This window comes from Vitis riparia, chromosome 19, assembly GCF_004353265.1.
Source record: "Vitis riparia cultivar Riparia Gloire de Montpellier isolate 1030 chromosome 19, EGFV_Vit.rip_1.0, whole genome shotgun sequence".
NCBI lineage: Eukaryota > Viridiplantae > Streptophyta > Magnoliopsida > Vitales > Vitaceae > Vitis > Vitis riparia.
Genome location: NC_048449.1, coordinates 23,886,319 through 23,897,566, shown reverse-complemented (window position 1 = coordinate 23,897,566; position 11,248 = coordinate 23,886,319). Strand labels below are relative to the sequence as shown.

General features: G+C 34.2%; 1 protein-coding gene across 2 annotated transcripts; it reads right to left on the bottom strand.

Moving 5' to 3' along the window:
• Window positions 1-318: 318 nt before the first annotated feature.
• On the bottom strand, window positions 319-10,070 carry LOC117908902 (ubiquitin-NEDD8-like protein RUB2). 2 transcript variants are annotated; one of them, XM_034822729.1, is made up of 3 exons: window positions 9,789-10,070; window positions 1,657-1,916; window positions 319-878 (listed from the first exon to the last, which is right to left on the bottom strand). In XM_034822729.1, exons 1-3 carry the CDS (start codon window positions 9,879-9,881, stop codon window positions 764-766), a joined length of 468 nt encoding a protein of 155 aa, XP_034678620.1. In that variant the 5' UTR covers window positions 9,882-10,070; the 3' UTR covers window positions 319-763. The 2 variants fall into 2 exon arrangements, with proteins under 2 accessions (XP_034678620.1, XP_034678621.1); XM_034822730.1 differs by lacking the exon at window positions 9,789-10,070 and adding an exon at window positions 5,357-5,811.
• Between the last annotated feature and the right edge of the window lie 1,178 nt (window positions 10,071-11,248).

Sequence of the window (11,248 nt, the reverse complement as noted above, 5' to 3'; positions counted from 1 at the left end):
TTATTTTTTTTTTTGGGGGGAGGGGAGAATACAATGATTTTAAAAAATATCTATATTCTAAAATCATTCGTATAATAAAATCATATGAGAATATTTTCCATAATATTTTTTTTCTTTCCTTAGTACTTTCTCGAACCAAAACCAAATAAGCGTTGTGCAAGTGATATGAACTCATCCCTCCATCCTACACCACTTAAATAAAACTCAAAACCTAATCCATTGCCAGTTGACACGACTATAGAGCTACACCTAGAAGTTAAACTAAAGAAATATTGTGAAATCTTGATTGAGGGAGAAGGATTATTACACGAGACTGACTAGGGACAAACATCCAAGAATAAAAAAGGCCCAGATTATAAAGGTTTCATAATGTTAATCCCATGGTTTAGCAGTTCCACAAACCTTTATAAAACCCTAATTATCCCCGGTTCGGGTTTAGTCCGATCGCATTCCTAATCCATTTTCACAACTGAAACCTGCATCCAAAGCAAAGAAGTTCCCACACCCATATATATATATATATATATATACGGATGAACCTCCATGAGGGAATGTAACATTAAAAAAAACAAAAAAACAAAACGAAAAAACAAAAAAAACAGAAAAAAAAAAAAGGAGAATTCAAGGTGATATTATGTCTGGGAAAATAGATGAGGTCAAAGGGTTTTTTTGTTCTTCCACACACCACTAGAGACTCATGTGTTCATGCCATACCATTTGGGACATAGAAGCAGAAACAGTAAAATTTTCGAGGATATACTATTCAGGCGCTGCCTCCACCCCTCAGTGCAAGGACGAGATGCAGGACAGAGCCTCCCTCAATGTTGTAGTCGCGAGCAGTTTTGTCATCTCCGAGTTGTTTGCCAGCATAAATGAGCCTGCAACCAGCAGAGGAATATCGTATCATTTCCAATGGAAGGAACAGCAGAAATTGTAGCACTTGGTTTTAACCAGGCTCTGCAAAATCTTGGATGCAGAGATACTGATGTCTTACACTTGATATGATCCTTGTGTTTTAGGCAGTCACCTTATAGTTTAGCATTAGAACACAAAAGTTGATTGCATAGGATGAAGTCACCGTCAAAATCAATCCCACTGAAATAGGATGATGCTTCCAAGAAGCAGCTAGGTAAAGGTATCAAGAAGCCAAAGCATATCCTTAAGGGGAAAAAAACAACTAGAATCGTTGAGGCAATATTCCTACAGAAAGATGCAGAAGTTTTAAAGAGTCCCAGGATCTTTGTGTTAGCTCCCATGAGTTCAAATTCTGATGTTCTGATGAGACAGTTTATGTCCAAGAATTTTAACATGAATGTTAATTGGATTTAATATCTATTATTAGTTCAGGGAAACTGAAACAAAAAGACTCGGTTAATTTTCAATGAACAAACACATTCAACTCGTTAGTTATAAGACCATGGACTGATTCAACTCTAACACCCCAGTTAATGGTTAGCCAATGTATACCCGAGCATATAAAAGATTAAACAGAATCCAATATATTCAGAAGAAAATATTAGACAGGGCAAGAATATGATTGCCTGGGAACACTCAATTTCAATTCCTCAAGTTCACATCTATTTAGAAATAGAGCAAAATAAAGTCTAAATAACAAAGTCTGACATGTAAAATAAATAAGAATATGCTTTAATGAGCCTTTGTTGCACTGGCGGAATGCCTTCTTTCTCCTCAACTCGTTCCTTGATCCGATCAATGGTATCGGTTGGTTCAATATCAATCTCGATTTCTTTTCCAGTCAAAGTTTTCACCTTAATCATAGTTCCTCCCCTGAGCCTCAAAACAAGGTGAAGTGTGGACTCTTTTTGGATGTTATAATCTGCAAGAGTGCGACCATCTTCCAATTGTTTGCCAGCAAAAATCAATCTCTGCTGATCAGGAGGAATGCCTTCCTTGTCCTGAAATACACACGTTCACCTTTAGTTAGACACATTGCAACACATTGGAGATGATCGAGGCATATTGTAAGTTTCAAAGTTCCTTCTAAACCAATCTCAAACCAAAACTACCCAGAATTGATGGGAGAAAGCCTTTTAAAGTTTATTCAAGAAAGAAAGGGAAGACCTAAGTAAACTTTAAGTAGGATTAATATTAATTAGAATTGAATTGGGATTGGTATTTGTTAGAGTCTAATTATGATTAGTTAGTTGAGTTATAATATAATTAGAATTTGAGTCATGATAGGTTATTAGGGTCCTAATAGACTTTGGATGTTATAATTAGAATTAGAATTAGAATCATAATAGGTTATTAGAGTCCTAGTAGACTTTGGATTTCTTAGAGAAGCCTATAAATAGGCTAATCAATGTAAATCAAAGGGATGATTTGATATGAATAATATTATATTTTCTGTCATTGCAAGGTTGCAACCCTTAATGGTGAGATTCCATTGATTTCTTCTAGGTGAGACTCCTAAAAGGCCTTAGTGAGACTCTAAGGTTTTCCATCTTTTCTTCATTGTTTCTTTTTTTCTCTCTATGATTTAATATGAATAATATTATATTTTCTTTCATTGCAAGGTTGCAACCCTCAATGGTGAGATTTCATTGATTTCTTCTAGGTGAGATTCCTAAAAGGCCTTAGTGAGACTCTAAGGTTTTCCATCTTTTCTTCATTGTTTCTTTTTTTTCTCTCTATTTCTTATCTTATAATTTTCTCTACCATAAAATTTATTCTTTGTTCCTCTACTTACACCCTAAAAATAAAACCCTAACCCATCTACCCTTGAGTGTAGGCAACCATCCTAGGGTTGTCCTACATCAATTTTGGTATCAGAGCCAAAGTTCTTAGCTTGAAGGCATATGCAATTAAGGAACGGAGCAACTTATACAAGCATGAGTTCCAAAAAAACTTCTAGCAATCAAGATTTCGCTACAATACGCTTGGAGGAAATTTCAGCCACACAACAATCCCATCAAGATGCTATAATACAACTAAACAGCAAACTTGATGAGATCATGAAGTTATTAGAAAAGAGTCAAGAAAAACAACCAATTGAAGAGGAGATTGCAAGTCATCAATTTAGACAATCGCCAAGTCAACCACGCGAAGAACAAGACAATTTTACGATAGGGACTCAAAGAAGGGCCAAACTTTTTGAGCTAGATGATGATGTGACTAAAAAGGTACGTCTTGAAGTTGCTGAATTTTATGGAAAACTAAATCCAACAACTTTTCTTGATTGGATTATGTCAATGGAAGATTACTTTGATTGGTGTGCAATGCTCGAAAATAGAAAAGTTCATTTTGTGAAGGCAAAGTTGAAAGGAGTAACACGTCTATGGTGGCATAATATTGAGAATCAAGTTCATAGAACTGGCCAACCACCTATTGACACATGGGACGAGATGAAGTTGAAGATGAAGGAGCACTTTCTCCCAACTGATTATGAACAACTTGTGTATACAAAATTGTTTTCCCTTAAACAAGGTACCAAGTCCGTTGAAGAATATACAGAAGAATTCCATGAATTGAGCATTCGAAATCAAGTGCAGGAAAGTGATGCTCAACTTGCAGTCCACTACAAAGCTGGACTTTGAATGGAGATTCAACTTGAGATGATAGTTGCACATACTTATACCGTAGATGATGTTTATCAACTAGCCCTCAAAATAGAAGGGCTCAAATTTCGGGTTTCCAGGCATCCAAGTTCACAAATTGGGAGCACTTTTTCCAACAGGACAGCAAGCAAACCTTTAAGCACATCAAACTTCAAAACTTCTAATCATGTGAATGGTGGGGAACACTAAACAAACTTCGAATGTGGCTCATAAGAATGGTAATAAGGGTAAAACTTCAATGAGTATTGGAGATAGAAAAGTAGACATGACTCCTTTATGCTTTAAGTGTGGTGGGCATGGTCATTATGTTGTTGTATGCCCTACCAAAGGTTTACACTTTTGTGTTGAAGAACCAAAATCGGAATTGGAGTGTTACCCAAAGGAAGAAGAGACCTACAATGAAGATGAAGTTAGTGAAGAATGTGACTATTATGATGGTATGATGGAAGGGCATAGTCTTGTAGTACGACCTTTATTAGTTGTCCCAAAGGTAAAGGAGAAGAAGATTGGTGACATACTAACATTTTCCAAACATGTATTTCTTGCCAAGGGAGATTATGCACCATGATCATTGATGAAGGTAACAGTTTGAACATAGCTTCACAAGAACTTGTTGAGAATGCTTATTTGTTAGAGCTCCCTTTAGACTTGCATTTTAGTCCAATATTTAACGTGGAAGATTTGTATATCTACCATGGCCATCACAACGATGTAAGTGAAGAGTTGGATCTTCAATTACCACCTACTCTTAGCCCACGTCCTGAGATCGAGTATGTTCTTGATGATCAACTTGTGTCTACTCGACAAGGTGGATGCCAAAAATTTTTGGTGAAATGGCGAGGCAAACCACACTCTGAGAATACATGGATTACAACAACGGATTTTCAGAAGCTTAACCCCGATCTCTATGAATTGTATCAAGCATCTAACTCGTCGAAACCGAGTTCTTTCAAGCCGAGGGGAATTGATGGGGGAAAGTCTTTTAAAGTTTATTCAAGGAAGAAAGGGGAGACCTAAGTAAACTTTAAATAGGATTAATATTAATTAGAATTGAATTGGGATTGGTACTTGTTGGAGTCTAATTAAGATTAGTTAGTTGAGTTATAATATAATTAGAATTTGAGTCATGATAGGTTATTAAAGTCCTAGTAGACTTTGAATGTTATAATTAGAATTAGAATCATAATAGGTCATTAGAGTCCTAGTAGACTTTGGATTTCTTAGAGAAGCCTATAAATAGGCTAATCAATGTAAATCAAATGGATGATTTGATATGAATAATATTATATTTTCTTTCATTGCAAGGTTGCAACCCTTAATGGTGAGATTCCACTGATTTCTTTTAGGTGAGACTCCTACAAGGCCTTAGTGAGACTCTAAGGTTTTCCATCTTTTCTTCATTGTTTCTTCTTTTCTCTCTATTTCTTATCTTATAATTTTCTCTACCATAAAATTTATCATTTGTTCCTCTCCTTACACCCTAAAAATAAAACCCTAGCCCACCTACCCTTGAGTGTAGGCAACCATCCTAGGGTTGTCCTACATCACTACCCACCCATCTTCTGAAAGAGAACAGAAAAATTCTAAAAAGAAACCAGAAAAAAAACACCAAATGAATTAGTTTTTTTAAACAAAAAATTAAATAAAAAAAATCCATAAAGAAAAATAAACAAATAAAATGTTGATTCCAATATCTAAAATAGCCATATACTTTCAATGAATTGAAACCGATATATTTTTTAATCCAAAACTTTTGAGTACTGAATGGGAATGTATACCATTGTGAAAGTAAGAACATCCCCATATATTGATATGCATCAGAGGATCAGTCACTGCTAGGAACTTCCTTGGAGAGCTCTCAATAAATTAATTTTGAGTCTCCCAGACGAAGATCAAGAAAGAAACAAGAGCAGAAGTAATGAGCTTCAAAACAAGGCTTAAAATGAAGAAACAAATAGCAATCCAGAAATATCACACAAGAAAAACTATAGCTTACAAAAGTAGGCCAAATCAAAACATCATCCACTTACACAAAAATGCCCATTTTAACAATAACAGAGTGCACAAGAAGACCTTAACAAGGGCCAATTAGTACTTCAACATTATTCAATTCTAATCTGTTCGTGTGCATATTGGGTACAGAAGAAAACTCTAAAAAAGCCTAAGGCCACACTTCAGAAAATCATCCATATTCAAGCACATTTCCGTATCTAAATGCATGTGTGTGTGTGTGTGAGAGAGAGAGAGAGAGAGAGAGAGAAAGACAAAGACAGACAGAGAGACAGGATCTATTCAAACCTATCTTTTCCTTAAAAACTCCATAGCATGAGACATTCCATATAGTAACCATTAGATTTGAAAAAAATAAAACGCCAGTTGGTAGTTGTGAATACATGTCAATTAGACATATATAATATATTTAACTATATCTTATAATATTGTTATTTTATAGTTAAATTCTACTGTGAGAATGTATCTAATAATATATTTAAATAATATTGTTTGGATACGGGTAATATTAGGGAAGTACAGATAGCAAAAAGAGGGGTGGTGCTCTAAAGAAGGAAGAGAGGGGTATGGAGTGGGGGTGTAGAAGGCAATCAGAAGTAGTTAGGAAGCGCTCAAAGAAAAAACAGGTTTCAAAGTTGGGTCTACCAACAGGATGAAGTTCAGAATAGACAAGTGGTGTGGGGACACAGTCTTGAGGGACTTATTTCCGACCCTTTATTCTATAGTTTCCTCAAAAGATGCTTGGATGAAGGATGTTTGGGACAGCGATAGCTGGAGCCTGAGGTTTGTTAGACAATTGCATGATTGGGAGCTGAAGGAGGTTGATGCTTTTTTTGAGAGATTGAATAACCACTCCATTAGCTTAGACTCTGAGTATACCATGGTGTGATTGGGGTCAAAGAATGGTAACTTCTCTATTAAATCTTATTACTCCTCCTTAGTGAATGGGGAAATGGAGCCTTTCCCTCATGTCATTGTTTGGATTTCTGGGTCCCAATCGAAGTTAGCTTCTTTGCTTGGGAGGCAACCTGGGCTAGGATTCTAACCCTAGATCAACTTAGAAGGAAGGGTTAGAGTATTCCCAACAAATGTTACATGTGTAGAGAAGAAGAAAAAATGTGTGATCACATTCTTCTTCATTGCATAAAAGCACGTGTTTTGTGGCAGTTGATTTTTGCTTTGTTTAATGTCCAGTGGGTGATGCACTCTTCAATAAGAGGGGGGGTTTCTTCTAAGTTGGTGTGGTTCTTCTATTGTGAAAAAAAAAAGAAAAAAGACTTGGAAAGTTGCTCCATTATGCGTGTTCTGGACCTTATGGAATGAGAGAAATAGGAGAGTTTTCAATAACTATGAAAGTGTAGATCAAACAATTAAAAGTTCTTTCCTAAATCCTTTTTAGGAGTGGGTAAGAATGCATATTGGGAACGGATCATTATTGTTGTTAGAGTTTATGGACTAGATAGGCTCTTTGTAGGGCGTGGCTGATAGTTTTTGTATTCCCGCGCTTCTTTTGCATTTTTTGGTTCCTCTGTGCACATCATGTATACTTCTTTTTATTCTAATACACTTACACTTGTCAAAAAAAAAGTGTTTTTTATAGTTAAATTCTACTTTGAGAACATAATATTATATTCAAGTGCACATCAAATTATAAAAAGTAATTTATGATAAATATAAGAGATCTTCCCTTGGTTTTCTGAAATAACAATGTCCTTCCCTATTAGGCTTGTCACCCCAACATTGTAAACATGATTTACCAAAAAAAAAACCTGACTTTTAAATTAAATCAAGAGAAATCATTCAAAAGGATGATTGGTCAAGGCATAACTCAGGTCTGTATCAAAATCCATCTAACTGGGGTTGACCAAAATTATAGCGTTATGGTAGAGGGCAACGGCATTGTGAACCATATGAGAAAAAGAAAAATGAGAGAATGCAAAATGGTGGAATCAGAGAAGAGGGAACAAACTAGTTCACCTTTATTGCTGCCAACCAAAACATAAAAGAGAGACACAGCAAAAAGAGAAAGAAGACAAGACACAGAGAGAGAGAGAGAGGAGGGTCAGCCACCATCATCATCCTCATCCTTAACTCCTCAATCACAAAAACCCAAGTCAAAACTTCAGCTCCTCATTCACAACCAAAATCAAACTTTCAGCTCTTCATTCACAATAACCCAGAACAAAACTTCAGCACCTAATTCGCAAATCAAACTTCAGCTCTGCTTCTCATTTATAAGAACCCCAATCAAAACTTTAGCCCCTAACTCACAATCACACAAATCCAACCAAATCCTCAATTCATAAATAAGGGTTTCTCCTTTATCCATCAAACCAATATCTTCATGTTCAATTCACAAGAATCAACACAATGTAAAGGACCCCGAATACTATAATTAGTTTGAAAATTACAAAGATCTCACCACCATAAAATTCAAACAAAATAGAATTTTAAATGTTTATAAAAAAATAAAAATAAAAAATCTATTAAAGGGTTCAATGCTTTAAAATTCCAATCTATCTTTTCTTTTTTTTTCTTTTTTTTCTTTTTTTCTTTTTCTTTTTTTCCAGTTTCAGAGAATCAAGCCTTTGGTTTCTTAAAACTTATCTTTGCAGTTCTTAACTTTCTACCAAGTGAATCAAATCAGTAAGTCCAAGAACCAACACACACACAGAGGATCTTAATGCTCATCTTTTGCTTATCGAACCCATAGTGTGAAATAGAAAGAATAGCGAGCATTAATTTGCATAAAATATAATGTGGTGAACACATGCCAATAAGATATATTCATATATCTACGACAATGGGGAGGGGGGCTCCACATGAAATTGAACCATGAACTTCCTCAATCCCCACTGGGGAACCTTGCCACTTGAGAATATCAATTATGATACCATATTGCACACTAATGATAAAAATAGTAATCATTCCAAATACATTTAAGTATGCATTAAACTCAAATAAATGGATTAATTCAAAAACTAGAAAATTGTAATAATAACTTAACAACAAACAAAACAATCATTTAAACCCATATTTTCACTGCAAACTATATGTAATGGTTATAATTTGACATAATTTACTCTGATTTCCCCAATGAATTTTGACAGTTACCAAGACCTCCCCTCAAGTTTCTGAAATCATGTTGTCTTTTCTATCAGGCTTGTCAGCACAACACTGTTACCAGCATTCGCACAGTTACCAAAGATAAAGTACCTTGCTCTTAATTAAAGACAGACAAATCATCCAAAAGGACGATTGAATGGGCACAGCTCAAGAGACAACTAAACAAAATCGGCCTCTTTAGTCCTGGCAAGACAAGAAGCAGTGGGTCAGCCACCATCATTATCCTCATCTTCAGTTCCTCATTCACAAAAAACCAAATCAAAACTTCAGCTCCTCATTCACAAGAACCCAAATCAAATCTTCATTCCCAAAACCCGAATCAAATCCCTCAATCACAAATAAGGTTTTTTTTTTCCCCATTCTTTAGCCATCAATCCAATATCTTGTATGTTAGCCTTACTCAAATCATCACAATATATAAGACCCCGCACACTACAATTAGTTTGAAAAGCACAAACTCCAGTCACAAGAAAACTGAAACAGAAAATTCAAACATCTTGCTCCATTAATTGTAATACATATTTGCTCAGTATCCTGCATTTCAGACAACAAACCCTCGATTTGCAATGAGTCCATATCAGATTCGGTTAAACCCTATCTTTATCCCCAACAAACATCAAAGCCCCGATACATCACCAGGAGCAAGAAAGAAAAGGAAAATTCCAGGAACCATTTTCTGGGAAATAGACAGGGCACAGATAAGATTTAACAAAAGAAAGAACCAAGAGCGGAATGAATAGGAATAGAAAGAAAAACCCAAACAAGGAATCGACAATCAGACACCCTAACAACGATTAAGAGCTCCAATACATCAGAAACAGAAAAAAATAAAATCCACGAACCATTTTTGGGGGAAACAAACAGAACCCAGATAAGATTTTAAAAGAAAAACAGAAAACCCATTTGAAAAAACAACAATCAGAAACCCTGACAGCCATATAAAAACTCAAACAAATTACAAGAGGCGAAAAATTTACTCCAGGACCCATTTTCTAGGGAAACAAACAGACCCCACATAAAAATTCAGAAAAAGAGAAATAGCAGTGATCCAAAAAAAGAAAGAAAAAAAAAGACCTGAATCTTGGCTTTGACATTGTCGATGGTGTCGCTGCTCTCGACCTCGAGAGTGATCGTCTTCCCAGTTAGGGTTTTCACGAAGATCTGCATATTGCTATTGCTGCTACTGCTCCTCTGCTTTCTTACAGCAAGATTTGAGATTGTGAAGATTTTTACAATAAATAGCTAAATACTACCGCTACAGCTTGTGGGATTTATTTGGGGGCGTTTCTTGGGAATCTATTCGAGAAAGATTGGAAAGGGATTGTGGGACCCTCTTTCTATCGTTCTTCTTTCTCAATTTTGGTGGCCATGGCTCTTTCAAGTTTCATCTATCGGATTTTCTATTTTCCTTTCGGATTTTTCGGCTTGTCTCATGCAATAAAAAAAATATAATTAAAATTTTAAAAGTATCATCATCATCATCATCATCATCATCATCATCATCATCATCACATTATTATTATTATTATTCTTCTTCTTCTTCTTTATCATCATCATCATCATCATCTTTAATAAAATATTTTTTATCTTTAATAAAATATTTTTAGGTATTTACCCCCTTGCATTTTGACGTGTTTTGTATTTTACCCCGTTTGTATTTTGACGTATTTTATATTTTACCTCGTTTACCTTTAAAACTTAATACTTACACATATCAAATTTATTAAAAAACAATATTTTAACCATGATTACAAATTTTTCATAAAATTATAAAAATAATCATTTTTTTTTTTACTTTGGTTCGAATATTGATTAAAACTTAGATATAATCAACTTTAAATTGATAGTCTTATAAAAATAATCATCTTTTTACTTCGATTCAAATACTGATTAAAACTTAGATAGACCAACATTAAATTGATAATTGTCTTTGAAATATATAGTCATCAATTTTGATTTTTGGTTTTAAAGAGATGTGAACGTTATACATGATTTAGCATGCAACAAATCATCATCATCATCATCATCATCATCATCATCATCATCATCATCATTATTATTATTATTATTATTATTATTATTATTATTAATCATCATCATCATCATCTTTAATAAAATATTTTTTATCTTCAATAAAATATTTTTAGGTATTTACCCCCTGCATTTTGACGTGTTTTGTATTTTACCCCGTTTGCATTTTGACGTATTTTGTATTTTACCTCGTTTACCTTTAAAACTTAATACTTACACATATCAAATTTATTAAAAAACAATATTTTAACCATGATTACAAATTTTTCATAAAATTATAAAAATAATCATTTTTTTTTTTTACTTTGGTTCGAATATTGATTAAAACTTAGATATAATCAACTTTAAATTGATAGTCTTATAAAAATAATCATCTTTTTACTTTGATTCAAATACTGATTAAAACTTAGATATAATCAACTTTAAATTGATAGTCTTATAAAAATAATCATCTTTTTACTTCGATTCAAATACTGATTAAAACTTAGATAGACCAACTTTAA

Coding starts and splice junctions, on each gene's coding strand:
- LOC117908902 (XM_034822729.1), bottom strand. CDS start 9,881: ATGCAGATCTTCGTGAAAACCCTAACTGGGAAGACGATCACTCTCGAG. Junction 1,917..9,788: donor ATGTCAAAGCCAAGATTCAG/GTCTTTTTTTTT, acceptor TGTGTATTTCAG/GACAAGGAAGGCATTCCTCC. Junction 879..1,656: donor ATTCCGCCAGTGCAACAAAG/GCTCATTAAAGC, acceptor TGCTGGTTGCAG/GCTCATTTATGCTGGCAAAC.